At 39.2% G+C, this 22,749-nt stretch overlaps 1 protein-coding gene across 3 annotated transcripts in view; it reads left to right on the top strand.

Moving 5' to 3' along the window:
• Positions 1-22,749, top strand: part of LOC149200673 (glutamyl-tRNA(Gln) amidotransferase subunit C, chloroplastic/mitochondrial-like) — a 271,982-nt gene that overhangs the window by 202,751 nt on the left and 46,482 nt on the right. For all 3 annotated transcript variants that reach the window (XM_089399617.1, XM_089399619.1, XM_089399618.1), the window contains one exon: positions 19,629-19,684. In XM_089399617.1, coding sequence (XP_089255743.1) covers positions 19,629-19,684 — 56 coding nt within the window. The remainder of the gene's footprint in view (positions 1-19,628; positions 19,685-22,749) is intronic.

A 22,749-nucleotide genomic window follows, 5' to 3' on the forward strand; every position in this document is an offset into this window, starting at 1 on the left:
TTACCCACTTCTTCCCATTAGAGGGAGAAAGGCAGAATTTCTCGGACATGTTTTGATTGACTGGGTACAGCCTCAGGAGTTGAGCATGGACTAGTTTCGGCATAGCAGACGTATCTCTTGCACAAGTGTCCATGCATTGGATTGGTAAGAGATCATGAGTTGGTATCCTTTTGATGGAGTATAATTTTTAGTCAGGAGCATTGTATTGCAGGAGCCCTCAGAGGTGAGGGATATAACATGCTTCAGTTGGCAGCGGGATGTAGGTTGTCCACTCATCAGTATTTCAGCACGACATCAACATGATGAGAATGACCTTGGTCTATTCCAAGGGTTGGATTAGAGAGAGGTGATGAGTTGGTACGCGATGGATGGAGCAGCATTCATGGTTGGAGTTATAGCGCAGTAGGAGCCATGGAGCCTTGATATTTGTTCTTGGTGGCATTGGGATCCAGAAGGATTTGTTAATGACAGGTTCAGTCAGAGATTGGTTTGGGATCCAGGCATTGAGGGGTCCGTTCATGATGGGTTGACAGAGGAGTAGAGCATTACCGGTGGTTTGTATGGATCTGGGCATTGGGCCTCAGTTGTGTCAGGCCACCAGATTGGTCCATAGATTTGGATTGCTTGAGGGAAAGTAATCTTGGGGTGGGAGGATTGACCTGTCACCATTTTTATTCTTCATCATAGTACAACCAGAGTGGATTTCCAGGGCAAGGGATGACCAAGTCGGTGGAGTAGGTTTATGTCATCAGGGGTTCTGATGGAGTTTTCATGGGGTCTGATGGCATTCACGTGGCATATTCATCATCCTGAGCAGTTCTGCACATCTTGTTTTTGGTTCTGTGACTTTCTAATAATTCCCGTAAAATAGGGTTATTATTGTAATAACTTAATTATGCTCGAGGTGGTATTTCGGGGAGATTAATTGATGGAACACCTCAGTGTAATAGCTCATTGGAATCGGAACGAGAAGATCTACAAGATTGGATGCTGAGAAGTGACTTCTAGTGGCCGAAGAGAGTATGGTGGGCGATTTACCATTTTCCTTAGTTAAAAATGACTTTAATTAGTCATTTAATTAAGGAAAATTTATTAATTAGAGGAAATGAGCCAAAAGTGACTTAAGTAAAATAAAATAAAATAAGAGGGTCACTTAAGATAAAGTCAATGGAGGAGCTTCTAGAATGATAATAAAATAATAAAATAAGGTGCTTCTAGAGGCTTGGAGATCTATCCATCAGATCTATAAAAAGAGGAGAAGATCATTTGGGGATATCTTGGATTTGTGTATTGTTTTAGTGGAGAGGTTTGAGAACTCAGTTCTTTACTTCAGCAATAGCCCCAGGACGGAAACCCTCAGATGATTCAGTGAGAGTGGGCGAGCACCCATCTCTTCGCTTGGTGGATCCATTCAGGGTTCAAAGGTTGCAGCATATTGATTGGTCAGTTCAGTTTTGGAGGCCTAGTGCAGTATTGGAGCAGATTTCTTTAGTGGCCATACTCTCAGCCATTTCTAGCTTTCTATGTACTTTTATTTTTAATAAAATAAGGCTGAGGATTCTGCATATATTTCTTGTCCATTTTGAGTTGTAGTTTATGCTTCGTAGTTTTGCTGTTAATTTCATGGTGAAAATTTGTGCAATTTGTTTATGGGATTGATGGCTTAAAATTTCCGAAGTTATTTTCAACAAATTTTAAGAAAACCCCAAATTGTTCCAAATTTATTTCATTTGGGACATTACACGATGGATAGCTTCCTTGGCCCTATCCATGTCCTCATACAAGTAGCCCATTGTGGGCTTCTCACCATCAGCCAAGCGAATAACCTTTACTAAAGGTTCATTGATAGCACATAACCCCTCCACTCTCATCCAAAAATTGGTTGTGTTTCACAAGTTGGGCTATGGCTTGCCCATCCACTTTAGTGGAATAAACACGAGCATTCTACTCATCTAAGAGAAACATCCTCTGCAACTCCAACATCAAATTGTGGAGAGATTGAAGAGAAATGAAGCTAGTTGCAAAACATGTGATGGCAGGACGGACCAACTCCTTGCCCCCTATGAATTGTCTCATGAGTGTTAGAACAAATGTATGATTATAAACACATTTTGTAACACTCCTATTCGACTCAACAATTTCCTTGATCCAAGGAAATTTTCCCATGTTCTCTAGCATTAAATCAATGCATTGGGCAGCACAAGGAGTCCAATATAAGCTTTGATACCTCTCCATGAGCAACTTGCCAACAATAACATAGTTAGCAACATTGTCCGTAATTACTTGGACAACATACTACTAACCTATCTCCTGGATGAAGTTATCTAATAACTCACATAATAACCGTGCATATTTAACATATGCAGATGCATTAATAGATTTGATAAACTTGGACCCACCCTTCCCATCTGTCCAACCATCTAACATAATGGTGCATCTCATGATCTCCCATGATTCTTTCAACTCAGCCAATCTCCTTGTACAATCAACCTTTTCCCCTTGAAGGAGATTCCCTCTCAAGTCATTATAAGAAGTGCCCTTGTAGCCCGAACCAACAATGGCAATATCTTCAAACATGGAATTGTAGAATGGGTTGTTCTTGGCCATGTTGAATGGTATGTCACTCCATATAAAGCATTTCGCCACAATTTTGTCATCCTCTTCTTTCTCGTTCATTTTCACCATTCATCGAAAAGAAGGTTGCCTCCTAGGCATGGATCTTGGCACAAAGAAAGGTGAGGATGTTGAGGGGCAAAACATTGCAAAATGTGAGCTTGAGGATTGGCTTTCCCTCACACTTGAGAAGGTTGTTGATCTATTTGTAAGCTCAAGCCTTGCTTCTTCCTTTTGATCTCTCTTCTTATGCATCTGAAAAATGGATTGGTTTGCGATATGGATAATTTTTGGGGTGGATGCTAGGCAAAGATCCACTTCATCCCTTGGTATCTTGGTGGTATTTCAAACAACTAATTCTACCAAACATTTCCATACCACATAAGTTGCAATTCAACCACATTTTATTATGACTCTCATAGGGTAGACCACACTCCCACAATGGATCCAATGGCTTTGGGATTTTGATTCTTGAAATGTGTAGACTCTAGAGTCTAGAGCATTGATTCAATTTGTAAACCTATGGGACAAAAAAAATGAGGGGAACATAGAATTAGAAATTTTGAAGTAGAATACAAATCCACAAAATTGAAAAAACATGAAAAATGCTCCAATTTAAATACCCTAGCTACATTAGTATTAAATCCTCCATTCAAAGAGAGAAAAAGGAGGTAGATCTAATGAACATTGCATACCCTGTACTAGATCTTGAAGAGCAAAGAAAAGGAAGGATTTTTTTTTGCATACCTGGAAATATGGAAATGGTATATTGGAGTAGATAACCACTCCAAAAATACTCAACTAATGGCAAATAAAGCTACATAATTCCCCTTGTTTGTGGGTTGAAAAATGGTCACAAGGTGGCTTTTCCTCTTAGAGTTCAATCTCAGCAACATAAAAACTCAAATAACCAAAAAAAACCCAACTCAGATGCTTTAAATCGAAAAAAAAGGAGGAGGGCATTAATTTCGATCGTCTCGCAATAATTATGGAAATTATCTCCATCAATGCCAAGGGGGGAGATTGTTGGCAAAGTTGTCATTGATGGAAAAGGGTGTTAAAGGTTTCCTATGTTAGCCCAGATGCTTGTGAGTAGTCAGTCTAAGCCAGAGTTGATTTAAAGTTTAGGAGATGCCAAAGGTATTCGACATTGATGTTACTAAGTATGTATTTAGTAATTGCTGCCCCTATGTATGTATTGTTGATCATGTAACACTGTGAGTAAGTCAAATGTTTGTAGAAGTCGTGATGTAAATGCTTGAAGATGTTGATGTATTGCTGCTAGTGTGTCTTGAGAGATATGCTTGTTAGAGCATTGGAGTGTTTGGTTGCTACTAAGATTGTTGGTGTATTGATAGTGAAAGATGAACTAGTATACTGGTGTGCTAGAAAGGAATAGCAACCAAAAATCAAAATTAGAATGAAATAGAATATACCCATGTTGTTAATGAGAAAAATAGGATGCAAATCCTCCTTCTGAACCAGGGGGGGGATGGTTCCTGCAACCCTGATTCATCCACCCACCATCATAGATAAATAATCGATTGAGTGAGTAAATTGACCCGACCAAAAAACAAATTGACTAGCTTCTTGAAGAAAGTCTGTTAGGTCCTGATAATACTAATGATGCCCCCATTAATATTGTAGTTGTATCCCTTATTAATATTGTTGTGCCTCGTAGAATCTCTCTATTGTTATTTTTGTGCCTTTATATTATTATTGTTAGGTCGGCTTGGTTATATTGTGACCCCTTAGACTCCTATATATAGAAATGAGGTTTTGTCATTTGAATCATCGAAGAATTAATCATTTGTGTAAGGTAAAGGAGGTTGCCCCCTCGAAGAGGCTGAATTCTAAGGCGCTCAACTATCTTTTCTATCTTTATGTGAGTTGGTTTCATAACATTTGGTATCAGAGCTTTGGATTCTAGGGTTTCGCTGCTCCAAATAGGTCATCGTGGCATTTTCGCTATAACTTTTTTTCTGCAACGTTTCAGAAGCGAAAAAAAAAACTCATTTGAGATGAAATTGCTCTGAACCTTGGGTCCGAATTTCAGAGCTTTTCGCGCTATATTTGCAATTTTGCGGAGATATGATCTGAGGAAGTTGGTCTTTTTGTAGACTCCTGAATTACATTCCAAACAGATGACCTGGGGAAAATCGTCATAACTTTCTCTCTGAGCATCGGATTGAAATTTTGTAAGAAGGTACAGAAAGAGGACAAACGGTAGTTTTTTGTATATATTTTTCAGAGCTAAAGGTCGAAATAGTGACACGTGGCACTTCATACAAGTTTGCTCTTCTGGAAAGGTCTATAATTAGGTCATCCTGGGAGATTGTGCATAACTCTTCCTTGGAGAATCCAATTTGGATCAAACTGGTGGCATTGGAAAGAGGACGCCGAGGGTTACTTTAGGTCGGAATTTTAGAACTGGATGATCCGAAATTACACAGATACATCAGATTCAATATCAAGCTCCTACAAAGTGAAAAAAGGTGTGTAGTTTTATTTTTTTATTTTGCATAAGTTTAGTTTGAAAATTAGTTTGAAGGAATTCAAAGGGCACAGTAAAGCATTATTATCGGTAATTGATGCCCTGAGGAAAGAAATTGCAAACACCTAGTAAGCAACCTAAAAGCTCTAGCATGACTCATGAAGAAGAGAAAGAAATGCAACATGATATATCAAAATTACGAGACCAAGGGCAACAAGTGTCACTTGCACAAAAAGGTGTAGAAGCTAAGATGGATGGTTTAAAGAAATGCATGGAAGCTAAGATGAATGGCATGGACACTAAAATGGATGGCATGGACATTAAAATGGATGGCATGGATGATAAGATGGAAGAATTGAAGATAAAATTGAATAAGTTGCTACAAGAAATGGTCACTAATGGTGAAAGGGTAGTAAAGGAAACTCATGATGAGAACAAAAGAAATGTTAATCATGATTCCATAGACTCTAATGTTGGATCGAAGATCCACCATATTCCAAAAATTGATATGAGGAAGTTTGATGACAAGGATCCCGCAACATGGATATTAGAGATGAAGCAATTTTTCGATCTCAATAATGTGCAAAACACACAAAAGGTACGTATTGAAACTTTATATTTGGAACCAAATCAGTTTGTATGGTATCAATGGCTTTGCTCTCGTAAACAAATTATCACTTGGACAATTTTTACGGAAGAATTGACAACACATTATGAGGATATAAAAAGCAACACTTTTTTTAACCAATTGATAAGTCTCAAACAAAAGGGTTCAATAATGGAACACATTGAGTTCCAAAAATTGAACATAAGGGTAAAAAATATTCCAGAGGAGCATAGGATTTATGTGTTCATGTTAAAATTGGCAACCAGGGCAAAACTTCATGTGGGTCATCTTATTCATGGCTAATAATATTTTTATTAGATTCCTCTCGTCGAGAGGTGTAGGATTGATATAAAGATCATCCAATTCCGATAAGTATTCATGGAGATATGAATTTATTTTGATTATGGAATTATTATCAAGCCGACCTACAACTTATGTAGGCTTGGAAGCCCAACAGTCGCATCTATTCACCCACCAACGTTGTGTATAAATATAAGAGGACTTTTCCTCATTTGGACTCACTCATCTCACCACATCTCTCTCTCTCTCTACTGCGCAGATATGAGTCTCTTCTCTACTGCGCTGAAATGGGTCTCTCTCTCTCTCACACATGTGAAGCCGGAAGCTGTTGAATTTGAAGCTGCAATTGCAGAAGTAAAGATTGACTTGCATGGCCTAGAAGATCTCCTCTTTGGAACTGCGCTGTAGGTTCATCTGAACCTCCTTTGAAAGCCGCAACTTTTGGTGGTGGAATGAAGTCAATCTGACGAACGGTTTGCAAGATATCGACTGCCCTAGTTTGAAGCCGGAAACTGCTGAAACTGAAGCTGCAACTGCAGAAGTAAAGATTGACTTGCGTGGCCTAGAAGATCTCCTCATCTGAACTGCGCTGTAGGTTCATTTGAACCTCCTCTGGAAGCCAAAACTTTTGGTGGTGGAATGAAGTCAATCTGACTGTCGGTTTGTGAGATATGGTCTGCCCTAGTTTGATAATGAAGCCGCTAATGCTGATGCTACTGATCTAGGGTTTGCTACTGCTGATATGAATCAGATTTATTGTACTATTTCTCTCTGCTGAATTATTGAAGATAAAAGAAGATTTGATCAAAGGGTTTCCACACACATTGTGGGGTTTGTCCCTGGCTAACCGCCACATCTTGTGTCTCTTGTCTTGGCTTGTTTTCTGTCGATTGTTTAATGTTCTATCTGCACTTTACTTTATGTACATGTGATTGCTAATCGGTGGAATATAATAAGAAAAAGAAGTAAACTGTTATAAGTATAGAACATACCATAACTTAACATGGTATCAGAGCTGAGGTGAAGACAAAGCCCGAGCAAGAGCAATCATCGAAGAGAAGATTGGCAAGGCTATCCTAAAAGAACTATGGGGTCCTCAACACTCTTTCCTGCCGAAGACAAGCTCCGTGAGAAAGCTGACTATCACGGATGGAAGATGTCTATCGATCTAACCCTAGAAGATCAAGGAGTGTTGGACCATGTAAGAGGCAATATTGTTGAGCCTCCATCAAATGCATCCGCTCCTGCCTGGAACAAATGGAAAAATGGAGAAGTCAAAATAGAAGATCATCCGGGACTCTATTGACAAGCAGTTGGTGTCCTACATCTCTGAACTGGACACCTCCAAGGAAATCTACAATAGACTGGTGAGTTTATTTAAAGTTAATGATGCAAATCAAGTTTTGTTTCTTAGAAATAAGCTGAGGTAAATCAAGAAGAGTAAGGATGAAAGTATGCAAGCATACTTCTTAAGAATCACCGAGATCAAGAACGATCTCCTATCTATTGGGGAAACTATTACTGACAGAGAAATGGCACTCACAACTCTTGGAGGATTACCATCCGAATGGTACGTGTTCAAGACTACTCTTCTGAACTATAATGTAATTCTTGGTTTCGAGGAATTAATGGCTAGATGCATTCAAGAAGAAACAAGGGAAGAAGTGCAAGAAATGCCCATGCCTAAAGGTCCTCCTGCTGCATTTTCTTCTCATGCAAAGAGAAGAAAGGACTCACACCGGGACGATGATCAAAATCCCTCTGATGGCAAATCAAAGGAATGACAAATTCAACAGCAAAGGTAAGAGGAGAGCTGGAGATCGAGGAAGAGGACAACCATTCAAGAAGGCTAGAAAGTCCAGGATGTATTAAATGCACCTGACCTCAAAAGGAACCTAGTGTCCATCTTGGCAATGGAAGACAGAGGCTACAAGGTAACCTTCAGCAATGGCAAGGTATGTATATGGAAAAATAATGTTAAAGATTCCTTTACTCTTGGGTTTAGTGTTGATTCATTATATCAGGTTGATGGAAGTCCGCTAGGTGTCATGTCTTGTGACACAACTCTTTAGTCCGAACTTTGGCATCGGAGGTTTTCCCACCTTCAATACAAAGCTCTACCCGATGTAAGACAAATGGTAACAGGGATGCCTGAATTCCAAGTAGAGAAAGAAGGTGTATGTCCGGGATGTGCTAAAGGAAATCTCAAAAGGGGACCATTCCCCTCAAGCCAAAGCAAGACCTCCGACATATTACAGTTGGTTCACTCAGGCATACCTGAGGTTGGCATTAAGAGGGAGACTACTACACCACGTACTCCTGAGCAAAATGGTGTGGTGGGAAGGAAGAACCGCACGATGATGGAAGCTGTCCGGGCCATGCTACATGATCAAAGACTTCTGAAGTTTCTATGGGTTGAAACTACAATCACCACCGTATATGTACAAAATCGATGCCCTCATCAAGCATTGGGTTCCAAGACTCTTGAAGGAAAGTTCACCGCAAGGTGAACAATCTTCTGACTTTGAGGAGCTCTCAAGAAGCCGACACCAGGGAACCGAAAGAAAAGGATGATGAATCAATGCCTGATGTAGAATAACCCATGGATCTGATTGATTCTCATCCACATGGGCCTTCCTCTTCTAGGAAGAGGCCTTCGTGGCTGAGGGGGATACTTGATGATTCTGAAGGACATGCTGCACCCTGAGGAACCTTCCGTCAAATTAAGAAACTTAACAGGTATCAGGGATACCTGACCATCATGAGCACGATCATACAAAAGGAGCCTTCATCATTCTCAGATGTCGTCAAGCGTTAACTATGGAAGGGTGCTATGACCATAGAATATGAGTCTATTATGGAGAAGGATGTCTGGGAAGTAGTTCCTAGACCCTGGACAAGACAATTGTTACTTCAAAATGGCTTTACAAGATAAAGCATGCAGCAAATGGAAGTATGGAAAAGTATAAGGTTCATTTTGTTGCTCGTGGTTTATCCCAGAAGGAAGGTATAGACTATGATATTTGCACCTGTTGCCCGATATATGACCATCCGCTTGATCATAGCCCTTGTGACTTCACAACGATGGAACCTACATCAGATGGATGTCAAGACTGCGTTCTTGCACGGTTTGATCAAAGAAGAGGTCTATGTGGAGCAACCCGAAGATTTGAGATTTATGATTTAAAATCTCATGTATGCAGGTTGAAGAAGGCTCTCTATGGGCTGAAGCAAGCACCCCGAGCATGGTATGAGAGGATCGATAGCTACTTGATGAAGCTGGGATTCACTAGGAGTGAAGCCGATCCTAACCTTTACTTTAAGGTTGAAGATGACAAGCCTCTCATACTGGTGTTGTATGTGGATGACCTCTTTCTAACATGTGCAGACCCTCTCATTCACAAATGTAAGAGGGAGCTGGCCTCTGAATTTGAAATGAAAGACCTAGGACTGATGCACTACTTCCTAGGACTTGAAGTGTGGCAAAAGCCAGGAGAAATTTTCCTATCTCAAGGAAAATATGTGGTAAAGATATTGGAAAGATTTGGTATGATGGACTGCAAGCCTATGACTACCTCGAGGATCTTAACTTTTAAAAGTTATATGGTAGTGATGTCGGACCAGATTTGGGAAATGCCTCTGTGTTTCATAAACTCATTCGCATTGATGTTCTTGGTGAACCTCCATCCGAACATATGTTTTGCAGCTAGCATTGTGAGCTCATATTTGGTTGAGCCTCACTAGATTGATGCCAAGAATCTTCTGAGATATCTTCGTGGCACAATGGGTTAAGATACACTGTCGGAGTTGTGAGACTACTTGGATATACTGATGCTGATTGGGCAGGCAGTGTGGTGGACCGGAAGAGCGCTTCCGAGTGCTGTTTCACCTTGGGATTTGCTTCGATATCCTGGATGAGCAGGAAGCAGAAGTCGGTGAATTTGAGCACCGCTTAAGCAGGATATACTGTTGCTAGCATGACCTCGTGTGAGGTAGTCTGGTTGCGAAAGCTCTTCAGTGAGCTGTTTGGATTTACATTGGATACCATTGTGATTCTCTATAACAACCAGAGGTGGGATTTGATTATTGAGGAATCCCGTATTCGTCGATTGCTCCAGCAGATAAACATCATTTGGGATATGGTAAGTTGATGAGCAAGGAGGCTCCATCGCATTAAGATGATGTACAGGTTGATACACCTTGTCAAAGCCCCAAGGAAATATCTAATTTGTGATTTTCCCAGACGACTTGGAGTCATCAAGAAACCCTTGTACAAGGGTCCTGCATGTTGCATACATTGAGCTCTGGGAGCTCTGAGGGCTTGTGGTTCTTACTGGAGCAACATACGACCACAGGGTGACTCACCCTCCCCTGGTGGTGCGCACTGGAACAAGATGATTCGCTCTTTTGTGGAACAAGATGATTCGCTCTCTTGTGGGACAAGATGATTCGCTCTCTTGTGCAACAGGATGATTCGCTCTCCTGTGTAGCAGGATGATTAGTTCTCCTGTGAGGCCTGGATTGATGTGTTCTCCACGGCGATTGTAGCAGGATTGATGTGTTCTCCTGTGAGGCCTGGATTGATGTGTTCTCCACGGCGATTGTAGCAGGATTGATGTGTTCTTCTGTGAGGCCTGGATTGATGTGTTCTCCATGGCAGCCTGGATTGATGTGTTCTCCATGGCAATTGTAACAGGATTGATGTGTTCTCTTGTGAGGTCTGGATTGATGTGTTCTCCATGGAAATTGTAGCAGGATTGATGTGTTCTCCTGTGAGGACAGGATTGATTAGTTCTCCTGTCGAGGCATCCTACCCATGCAGTCTGGGACTCATGGGAAGTACCTCTCATCTGATCAATGAGCAGGGAAATGAAGTTAGGGACCATAGTAGTACCGATGGACGCATCGTTGTAACTACCGTATTCCCTACCTAGGATGACCTCCATTGATCTGGGATCAATGATACTGGTCTGGGACCAGTGGTAGGAGTTGTACCATACTATGACGCTGACTTCGGGTCGGTTGAGACTGGTTTGGGATCAGTGGTACATACTCTGAGACTGACTTTGAGTCAGTGGAGGATGATCTTGGTCTGGGACCATTGGAGTTGTACTCACTATGACGCTGACTGTGGGTTGGTTGAGACTGGTCTGGGACCAGTGGTACATACTCTGAGACTGACTTTGAGTCAGTGTGATACATCCTTGATCATTTCTTCTTCTTCATAATTCGGAAAAAAGCAGAGTAGAACAGAACAATGCAAAAGCAGAGCAGAACAGAACAAAACAGTACAGATCAGTGCAGGGCAGAACTAGACAAAGCAGAACAGGCAAAATAGAGCAGAGCAGGGCAAGGGTCAGGCTGTACAAGGCAGTGCATTTGATGAATGAATAGTAACGACCGATAGACAGATTGCAGATGAAGTTCTCCATGGTTGAGAGGGAGTGTTAAAATTGGCAACTAGGGCAAAACTTCATGTGGGTCATCTTATTCATGGCTAATAATATTTTTATTAGATTCCTCTTGTCGAGAGGTGTAGGATTGATATAAAGATCATCCAATTCCGATAAGTATTCATGGAGATATGAATTTATTTTGATTATGGAATTATTATCAAGCCGACCTACAACTTATGTAGGCTCAGAAGCCCAACAGTCGCATCTATTCACCCACCAACGTTGTGTATAAATATAAGAGGACTTTTCCTCATTTGGACTCACTCATCTCACCACATCTCTCTCTTTCTACTGCGCAGATATGAGTCTCTTCTCTACTGCGCTGAAATGGATCTCTCTCTCTCTCACACATGTGAAGCCGGAAGCTGTTGAATTTGAAGCTGCAACTGCAGAAGTAAAGATTGACTTGCGTGGCCTAGAAGATCTTCTCTTTGGAACTGCGCTGTAGGTTCATCTGAACCTCCTTTGAAAGTCGCAACTTTTGGTGGTGGAATGAAGTCAATCCGACGAACGGTTTGCAAGATATCGACTGCCCTAGTTTGAAGCCGGAAACTGCTGAAACTGAAGCTACAACTGCAGAAGTAAAGATTGACTTGCGTGGCCTAGAAGATCTCCTCATCTGAACTGCGCTGTAGGTTCATCTGAACCTCCTCTGGAAGCCAAAATTTTTGGTGGTGGAATGAAGTCAATCCGACTGTCGGTTTGTGAGATATGGTCTGCCCTAGTTTGATAATGAAGCCGCTAATGCTGATGCTACTGATCTAGGGTTTGCTACTGCTGATATGAATCAGATTTATTGTACTATTTCTCTCTGCTGAATTATTGAAGATAAAAGAAGATTTGATCAAAGGGTTTCCCCACACATTATGGGGTTTGTCCCTGGCTAGCCGCCACATCTTGTGTCTCTTGTCTTGGCTTGTTTTTTGTCGATCGTTTAATGTTCTATCTGCACTTTACTTTATGTACATGTGATTGCTAATCGGTGGAATATAATAAGAAAAAGAAGTAAACTGTTATAAGCATAGAACATACCATAACTTAACAGTTCATAGGGACTTTAAAGGATAATATCCAACATGATGTTCGTCTTTGGGAACCTGATTCATTAGAGAAGGCATTCAGGTTAGCAAGAAAAATGGAAAGCAAAATTATGGCAACCAGGAAACATACCACTCACAACTATAAAGATGGAAGTGTTGTTGCCCCTAGCCTTCCACAACCTATAAGGTTGACACCACAACAATTGAAAGAAAAAAGAGCAGAAAGGCTTTGTTACAGTTGTGATAGCAAATACACTAAAGGTCATAAGTGTGTTGAGAAGAAATTATTCTACATAGATTGTGAAGAGGAAGAAGAAAATGAGCAATAAAGGTCAAAAGAAGAGGATATACTCTAGGAACAAAGCCTAGATAAAGAAGAAATGAATCTGACCATATCTTGTAATGCATTGGCTGGAATTACCACTCTTCAAACCATCAAGATAGAAGGACAAATCAAGAAGAAAAAGGTAATAGTGTTGATTGATTCAGGAAGTACCCATAATTTTATTCATTGTAAGATAGCAAAAGAATTGAATTGCTTCCTATATCCAGCACCAGAGTGTCAAGTGATGTTTGCAAATGGAGGAACAATAAATTGCTCTAGAAAGTGCCATAATATCAAGCTATCCATGGGAGAATATGTATTGAAAAGCCCAATGCTTTCCATTCCAATGGGAGGTGCTAATGTTGTACTAGGAGTCCAATGGCTACAATCCTTGGGTACAATAGCTTTTAACTTTCAAGAACTTTTCATGAAATTTTATGCGGAAGGAAAGGAAGTTGAATTAAGGGGTATTGCAGGGAAACCGGGAAAGATAATAAGCTCTAACGGTATGACAAAGCTTCTAAAAAAGGAACAATGAGGTGTAATTGCACAATTATGTTCGCTAGATGTTTCCACATCGAAATCATCTATTTCTCCAGATCTCCAAAAAGTCTTGGACAATCATTCCAAGGTATTTGAGACTCCCAAAGGTCTCCCACCTATTCGTGATCATGATCATGCTATTCATTTGATTTCAGGAAGTGTTCCTCCAAACATCAGGCCGTACAGATATCCCTATGCCCAAAAAAGTGAAATTGAACATATGGTTGCAGAAATGCTTGAGGTTGGTATAATTCAACCTAGCCAAAGTTCTTTCTCTACTCTAGTAGTATTGGTGCACAAGAAGGATGGATCATGGCGCATGTGTCCAGATTATAGGGAGTTCAACAAGCTCACTATTAAAGATAAGTTTCCCATTCCTATCATTGATGAATTATTGGATGAATTGCATGGATCAATTTACTTCACCAAGTTAGATCTTCGTTCAGGATATCATCAAATCAGAATGAAGACTCAAGACATTCCGAAAACAACATTTAGAACTCATGAGGGTCACTATGAGTTTTTGGTCATGCCTTTTGGCCTTACCAATGCACCTTCTACATTTCAAGGTTTGATGAATTCCATTTTCAAATCCTTCCTTAGAAAATTTGTGTTAGTATTTTTTGATGATATACTAATCTACAACAAGTCTTGGAAGGATCATGTTGAACACGTTGACAGGGTGCTACAACTATTGGAGGAGAAACAATTATATGCAAAAAGATCTAAATGTTTCTTTGGAGTACAGGAGGTGGAATATCTGGGTCATATTGTATCTCATGAAGGAGTTAAGGTAGACCTTAACAAAATTAAAGCCATTAAGGAATGGGAAATCCCCACATCCATAAAGCATTTGCGAGGATTTCTCAGGTTGACAGGGTATTATCGCACATTTGTTAAGAATTATGGGAAAATAGCAACACCTCTAACAACATTATTGAAGAAAGATGCATTTTCATGGACTCCAGAAGCAACAAAGGCCTTCGAATATCTTAAAGAGGCAATGTGCCAAGCACCAGTCTTAGCTACACCAGACTTCACAAAAACCTTTATTGTGGAATGTGATGCTTTCGGAAATGGAATTTGTGCTGTTTTAATGCAAGATGAAAGACCCATTGCTTTCGAAAGTCGTCCAATCAAGGGAAAATATTTACACAAAGCTATTTATGAGAAGGAAATGTTGGCAATACTACATGCACTTAAGAAATGGCGACCCTTCCTAATGGGAAGACATTTCAAGGTAAAATAGATCATGATAGCCTTAAATACTTTTTAGAACAAAGATTATCCTCTGAAAAACAACAAAAATGGGTCACAAAGATGTTGGGTTATGACTTTGAAATCATATACAAAAAAAGGGAAGCAAAATGTTGTGGCAGATGCACTCTCAAGAAAGGATGAGGATGTGGAAGCATTGTTGTGCGCCATTTCTATTATCCAACCAGATTGGATAAACGAAGCAAGGGAGGAATGGAAGAATGACGAAGAAGTGTGGGAACTTATTCAAAAGTTACAACAAGATTCCAGTACATCTGATACATTTAGTTGGAAAAATGATTCGTTATGGTACAAAGATCGCTTATAGCTCTGTAAGAATTCCCAACTCAAACAAAAGATTTTTCTAGAATTGCACACTTCTCCCTTAGGAGGGCACTCAGGATTTTTAAAAACTTACCACAGGGTTAAGAAGGAATTCTTTTGGGATGGCCTTAAACTAGATATTCAAAAGTTTGTGGCGGAATGTTTGGTATGCCAACAAAATAAAGCTGAAACAATTAAGACACCAAGTCTATTACAACCTTTATCCATTCCAAGCCAACGTTGGGAGGAGGTTTCAATGGATTTTATCACAGATTTACCCAAGTCTGAGGGAAAGAGTGTCATCATGGTGGTAGTCGATAGACTTACCAAGTATGCACACTTTTGTGCATTATCACATCCATTTAAAGCCATTACAATTTCTACGACATTTATGGAAACAATTCAAAAGCTACATGGAAACCCAAAGATTATTGTAAGTGACAGAGATCCCACAGGGAATTTTTGGACAAAATTATTTTCTTGTCTTGGTACTCAGTTAGCTCATAGCTCTTATCATCCGCAATCTGATGGGTAAATTGAGATAGTAAACAAATGTTTGGAAGGATATCTTCATTGCGTTGTATCTGATAAACAGACACAATGGGTCAAATGGTTGCCTCTGGATGAGTGGTGGTATAACACTTCCTTCCATACTGCAACAAAAATGACCCCATTTATGGCACTTTATGGATATCAGCCACCATCCATCACATCATATTTAAAAGAAAATTCTAAGGTTCAAGCAATGGAACATCACATCGAGCATCAACAACAAGTTCTCCAACTCTTAAAGGATAACCTTGTGTTGGCGCAGAATAAAATGAAACAATAGGCAGATCAACATCGTAGTGAAAGAAGTTTTGATGTAGGTGATTGGGTATTCCTACGACTACAACCATATAAACAAATGTCCCTCAAGCAAGTTAAGAAGGATAACAAATTGTCACCAAAGTATTATGGTCCGTACAAGGTGTTGCAAAAGATTGGTACTATGGCATACAAATTGGAGCTTCCTGCAGCTTCTCGACTGCACCCAGTTTCCATGTTTCATGTTTAAAGAAGGTTATAGGCGACAAGCTCCCAGTTCAAACAATATTGCCAGAACTTGACGAGGAAGGAAAAATTATATTGGAACTGGAAGCAGTCATAGAAACAAGAACTTGACAACTACGAAATCGATCCATTTCAGAGTATCTCATCAAGTGGAAGAACTTATCCACTGAAGATTCCACATGGGAGGATGAGAATTTTATATAGAAGCATCCAAAACTACTCAAGCGTTGAGGACAACACTTTTTTGAAGAAGAGGGGCATGTTAGGTCCCTATAATACTAGTGATGCCCCATTAATATTGTAGTTGTATCCCTTATTAATATTGTTGTGCCCCTATTGTCCCCATATTGTTATCACTGTGCCCCATAGAATCTCTCTATTGTTATTTTTGTGCCTTTTATATAATTATTGTTAGGTCGGTTTGGTTATTTTGTGACCCCTTAGACTCCTATATATAGAAAGGAGGTTTTGTCATTTGAATCATCGAAGAATTATTCATTTGTGTAATGTAAAGGAGGTTGCCCCCTTGAAGAGGCTGAATTCTAAGGCGTTCAACTATCTTTTCTATCTTTTTGTGAGCTGGTTTCATAACAAAGTCGATTTGACTTCTTATTCTTCTTTCTAAGAGTGAAGTTTATTAAGTTTCAAGGATTGGATAGAACGATTTTATTATTGAGAGATGTGAAATCCTCAACTTGAAAAGAATGGTGAATCTCCCAAATATTTCCTCCTATCACTTTGAACATCAAAAGGGAGAAATCCTCTGGAATATTGGTTATTATTTGAATGAGTGATTCAAATATCATACATAGTTAGAGATAGTGATAGAGTCATAGGGAATTGAAGTTAGTTTGGATTCTATTAGCTATTTTCTCTTATGTTCCACCAAGTTCATAGGATGGTGGAGCATGGTCGTGGGAAGACACACAAGGGAGACATGTGCGAGCACCCCCAAATGTTAAGGAAATTAAAGGGGATGGGGAGACATTGAGGTCCCTATCACAGGATCCTCATTTCTAAAATTGTAAAGATAAAAAATATAATTAATAATAAAATCCCAATAACATTTATTCCCATGCAAATTCATCATTGTGCAATCTAATGGAATGCTATAATCTTGCCAATCAAGTGGGTCTTCTGAATTCTGAATAGGATATGAAATTCTATTTTCCATATGAAGTTTGACAAGGTTGGAATTGGTCCAAATTGTCTTTTTTACCTAAAGAATCTAATATTACTGTTAATTACCAAGGTCACAGACTTCTCAATGCTCTATTCCCTATCCTTTTTATATCTTCACGTGTTGTTGGACAAATAATCGGGGGGGGGGGGGGGGGGTGGGGTAGGCACCTTAGATGTCCCCCTTTGGGAAAATGTTTCCCCCACACCAGGGAAATATTTCCCTATGCGTTTCCTCATGTTTACCCAAAGAGATGGGGGGAGATGTTTTTCCAGGCACCCCACCATCCCCAGAGCGTGGGAAACATGGAGGGGGTGAGGTAGGGAAGGGGGCACATCCCCATGGAACACTATTCATTCTCATTCCCAAAGAAGATTGCAAACATATCATTGTTGGTTGGAATTCCTAGCAAGAGAGAATTTTCTAGTTACATGCACATTGAATTGAGAATCCTTCTTGCATCAAACACAGAAGGCATGAGTGATTTGGTTTGGTTTCTACATTGAAAATCAGTGGTTTGAATTATTGGTTCAACTAGAGTTTTGGTTAGTAGTTGAATTAGGTTTTCAAATCAAAGAGAGAGCCAAAGAGAGTTGTAGCTAGTTCAGAGTCTAATAGTTATTTTTTTCTTAGCAGAAGATTAAGGACAAAGACACATGACATATTTATTTGCAATTGTAATAGTCTGGAGTCCATTGCACAAAAGCAAGGTTTGCCATGAGGCTTTTGTGACCTACACCAAGTGTCTAGAACAAAGCAAAGGAAATATTCACTGTTGCAGTGTTTAAGTTATTGTCACAAGAGCAAAAGCACACCAGAACTCTTTGTAATCTGCCATTTCAGAGTAACTCATAAAGAATTGAGCAAAGCCTCAATGAGATTGGTTTTCCCAAATTTTTATTTCCAGGGTGAACAATATGTTCTTCGTGCATGCGATTGAGCTATTTGTGTAGTGGGTTCTTTACTATTTCATGTAATCAAAATTAACGCACAACTGCAACACGAAAACTATAGCACAGTAAGAAACAAACATAGACTGAAGACAGATAATTTTAATGAAGAATTTGTGTTGGTGAATTGTGTCAGCCTTAGGCTGATCAATTAGGGATCAGTTGGCTTGATTGCTGCCTATTGTTGCTATCTAACCCCACTAAATGGCGCCTATTGAGTGGTAATTTTTCCCATGTGAGGTCCCATTGCATTCTTGAAAGTAGGAGTTCCCTAGAGGCACATGATGCTTTACCATTATCCATTTCCTCTCTCATTCGAACTGATATTGATGACTCTATATATAACATTAGCAATCTGCACATTGATTTAATACCATTTATTCTTCCTGTTCTACCTAATATCTAGGGCTCTGGCATTCTAGTCAATAAAGAGATATAGGAGAGTGGTGCTTTGAGGGGGTTGGTAACTTAGAGTTATTAGATTCCTCTCCTTATAGAATCTGATATTCTTGTCCCTAGAAGTAACATTGGCAATGTGCACATTTTAATTGGTATCTATTTTTCCTTTTCTACATCTAAACTAGGGTTTAACATCTAGTAGTTAAAATTTAAGAGCTCTGTTTAGCATGGAGATAGATTCTGTCCAAACACAAAAGATCTTGTGCCTTTTTCTAATCATATGAAGTTTTGCTATTGCCTGAGCCTCTGTACTGTTCATGCATTTATTCAATTCTCCCTGCATTTGATGAATCAACTCTAAAATTATTTTCTCTTTAAACTTCTTAAGTTTGTGTTTATGAGAGGTGTTAAGTGGTTCTAAATGATGTTATGCATACCGTTGAATGGTTCTTATTATTGGAGAATTCTCTGAAAGGGTCTTTCTGCAAAAGAATTGTTTGTCTTGTTATCTATGCGTTTGACATCTCCCCATTGACCTGACTTTCATACTTAGGTTGTTATCTGTTAGAGTTTTATCTCCTCTACCAAGTTTATGTTATCTCACAGATTTATCAATACAAATTGATAAATGACATATCTCTACAAATTGCTTGTAAATTTTGTGCTCTTGGCACTCTCGATACACTCAGGCATAAAAGATTTGGGAGATAACTGTGTGATTGTTATTATAACAACAATTTGTGGGTTATCTATCAAAGAATAGATTTTGACGTCTTAGTCATCCATTCTGTAGTTAGAAGAAATGGAGAAATATGCATATCATAATGATATGTTTTATTATAGTTTTATCTATTCCTTTTCCTTTTGTTAGTAAAAAAAGAAATTGGGATTTCTGGAGGTAAGAACCTCAAATGGTAATAATATTGTTAATTATACTAAGGTTTGAAGAATAAATTTCTGATTGTGCTATTTTCTTTTGTGCTAGCTTTTTATTATACATCTGCTTAAATTGATGATTTAGAAAAGTTAGTTTGGCTCCCTAATTTTGTGTGAAATTTGACTCAATTTCTCTGTTATTATTTGGCAGGTTTGGCCAACTTCAAGGGGTTAATCTTGAAAATGTTGAACCTGCAATACGAGCGGGTATGCGTTAGTTTTGTTAGACATTATGCTGGAAAGTCATTTTGCTGAATATTTTTTGCAGACAATTTCCTTGTGAATCATTTTGCATCATAAAGCAAAAATGGATTTAGTGGATAGCCGAGGTTTGTTTGTGACTCTGAACCTAAGAAGTAGGTTGGATCCTCCTTTTAATCATCATTTGCATTTTATGCGAGGAGACTCTTGTATAGATGTGCTTTAAATACCATGAATTTGTACTTTTTTCATTTTTCTTAAATTCTGGTAAACTGCTTGTTGACCACTATGTGTCAACGACCCATAGCAGTGCACCCCCTTTTTTCGCAAAAGGGATAGCGCCTTATCGATGTGTTCTTGCCATTCAGCTATCATCATCAGCCTGAGGATCATGTTATAATGTAAACCCATTATGCATGTGTATAATGTAAATAATCTCAGCAAATCTGTGTAGTGTATTTAATTACCTACGTAAACATACTTTTCTGGTGACGATCTACATTCTGGGAGGTTTTTTGTCTCACCGATCCATTCTCGGATGGTCAGCAGAGTTTTCTTTCAGCCTTACCCCAAAGTCGGAATGGATTTTGTCACTGGGATCTTAGGCGAGTCCTATTGTTATAGATCAAGTCTATGTAAAAATGATTTGGGAATAATCCTAACTATTTGGTTAGGTTATTTTATTACAAATTGCTTGGTCTGCTGGATTATATTTGTGTTGCAAAATTAGGTAGTCTGTGAGGGTCTTTTGCAAATGGGTTTTCCCCCTTTAGATGTAAAAAATGTAAAATTCATGATGTAAAGTGTCATGAGGGTTGGAAACATAATTTATCCCCTCATAGGTTAATTAATTAAATTCTCTGGCCAAAATTAATTAAAATCCTAAGCCAGAAATTTGATTAATTCTAGGTCTTAGGTAAATTTAAATTCTCCAAAGGCAAAATTCGTTGGTCCTTAAAAAATTAAATCTTAAGAGGTCTAAAGACTAAGGTAAATTAATTATTTTGCTAAATTTTAAGCCTTTGGTCCCTAGGGTTAAGTCAAAGTCAAAATTTTGAGGAAATTAATTCAAAAATTTAATTTTTGATTAATTAAAATTCATTTATTTGAAAATTTCGAATTTCCTCAATACTTTAAAATTTCGATGGATGAGATTAAAAGAAATTTTAATCCCCATCAATGGTCGAGATTGCTTTGACGAGGATCACTCGAATTAGCCGTTGGAAGATTTATCTTTAAATAGGAGGTCATTTGTCAATGAGTTCATCCGATCTTTTGATCGTGTACTAAGTGAAAAGCTCTCTTGTAATCTTTTTATGAGCAATAAAGAAAGACTTTGGGGTTAATTTCTGCTGGTGTTACTCTTTGTGGAAATACTGTAAGATGTGTCATTTTCATGCATATATTTCTTTTTAGCCATTAATGATAGCTCTCTGAAGAGTGATTTGAGTATAGGTATCTTGCTCAGTCACTGGGGTTTGAATGATAATTTAAGTTTTGAATATAATAACAGGTATCTCTATTAAGCCTGAATTTTATTATCATTTTCTCGCTATATGTTGACAACTGAATTGAGTTTTGCAGGAAAATCCTTGATTATTAGATCATCGGGCATTCGGGGAAGTTCTCGGCTGAACCAACCAACTCCCGATTCATGTTTTCTGAAGAGCCCAGCTTAAATTTGATCTTGGGCTTATCATAAGATATTTTTTATGGGTGATGCATGAAGGGTTTTGAGCTCAGTACCTCCTCTAAAATTCAAAATATTTATTTTTTTGTGCTAAATCGATAGATCTGGCTGTTGAGAGCCTCAGATTATCAGATCTGGGAGCGGAGTTGGACTCACACTCCCTAGATCTGATAGATCTGCCATTCATGTATATAGATCTGTAATTAATTTTAGTTTTCTGACTTGGGTGTTTTTTTGGGTCATTGTACATATCGTTTGGGTGTTTCTTGTTGTATTGCAGCTACAGATCTGAAGGAGAAAACCGTGTAGAGTCCAGATCTAGGCCCTGGAGGGTAAGATCTGGATCTCTGGGGTTCATCAATATCCTTTTGCAGGGATTTTATTCAAAAGAATTTTGCAGTCCAGGGTTTTAAATTCTTTTCTTGAATCTGGAAATAATTTCACCTGGGTTTCACTCATAAATCTGAGGCATTAAAACACATTAGTGTGAAATTCGTTTTCTTGGGTTTATTTTAAGTTTCTGGATGCATTTCTTTTGCTGCCTGGGGTTTTCTGGAAAAATTTCGAATTTTTTTTTTTATCTGGGTTTTAAATTTTTTTTTTTTTAGGATCTAGAAATTTTTGTTTGCCTCAAGTTTTTCCTCTGTCTTCTGCATTTGATCTGCTGCTCAAGTCCAAGCTTCTGCTCCAACAAACCTGCATACACAACAAGCAAGCAAAGAGTGAACCCTCATTTCCTTTCATGCTCCCTTTCCCTGCGTTTCTGCCCATCTCCATCTACAGCTCCATCCCTTCGAATCGCCAGTCTCACCCGCAGTCCATATGCTGCCCCTCTTACACAAATCTGCAGCTCCAACAGTTTTCTCACCGCTCCAAACTTGCAAACAAAAACAAGATAAAAAAGAAAGAAAGAAGGGAAAACATCACTGCCCAGCTCCACGTCCTTCATCCTCACTCTCCACGCTGCCTCATTCTCCCACCTGCGCCAGTCTAGCAACCCGTAGTCTCCTCCATTGTTCTCCTTCCCTCACGCTGCCTCAGCCCCTCTGCTCCATACGCCGTCTTCTCTTCCTAACTTGCCGTTCTCACCATTGCTGTCCAAGTCTGCAAGTTCCAAAACCCTCACGCACCCTCAATCCACTGCTCGCTTCTCCTTCCTCACTCGCAACCTCCATCTCCTCATTCGCTGCCATCGAACTTGTCCGCATCCCTCCATCCTCCATGCACATTCACCCTGCGTCTTTTCTCCCTTGCATCCTTCGTCCATCCGGCCTCTCCACATGAGCTGCTCGCTCCACCTCCTTCGCCGTCAAGCTGATCTCCTTCTGCCTGACTTGCAGTGACAAAAAACATTCGAAACCTTTTTTTTTATGCTGCGTTA

The sequence above is a fragment of the Pinus tabuliformis genome, chromosome 2_1 (assembly GCF_031772625.1).
Source record: "Pinus tabuliformis cultivar Carrire ecotype Pingquan chromosome 2_1, CPIR1, whole genome shotgun sequence".
Taxonomy (NCBI): Eukaryota; Viridiplantae; Streptophyta; class Pinopsida; order Pinales; family Pinaceae; genus Pinus; species Pinus tabuliformis.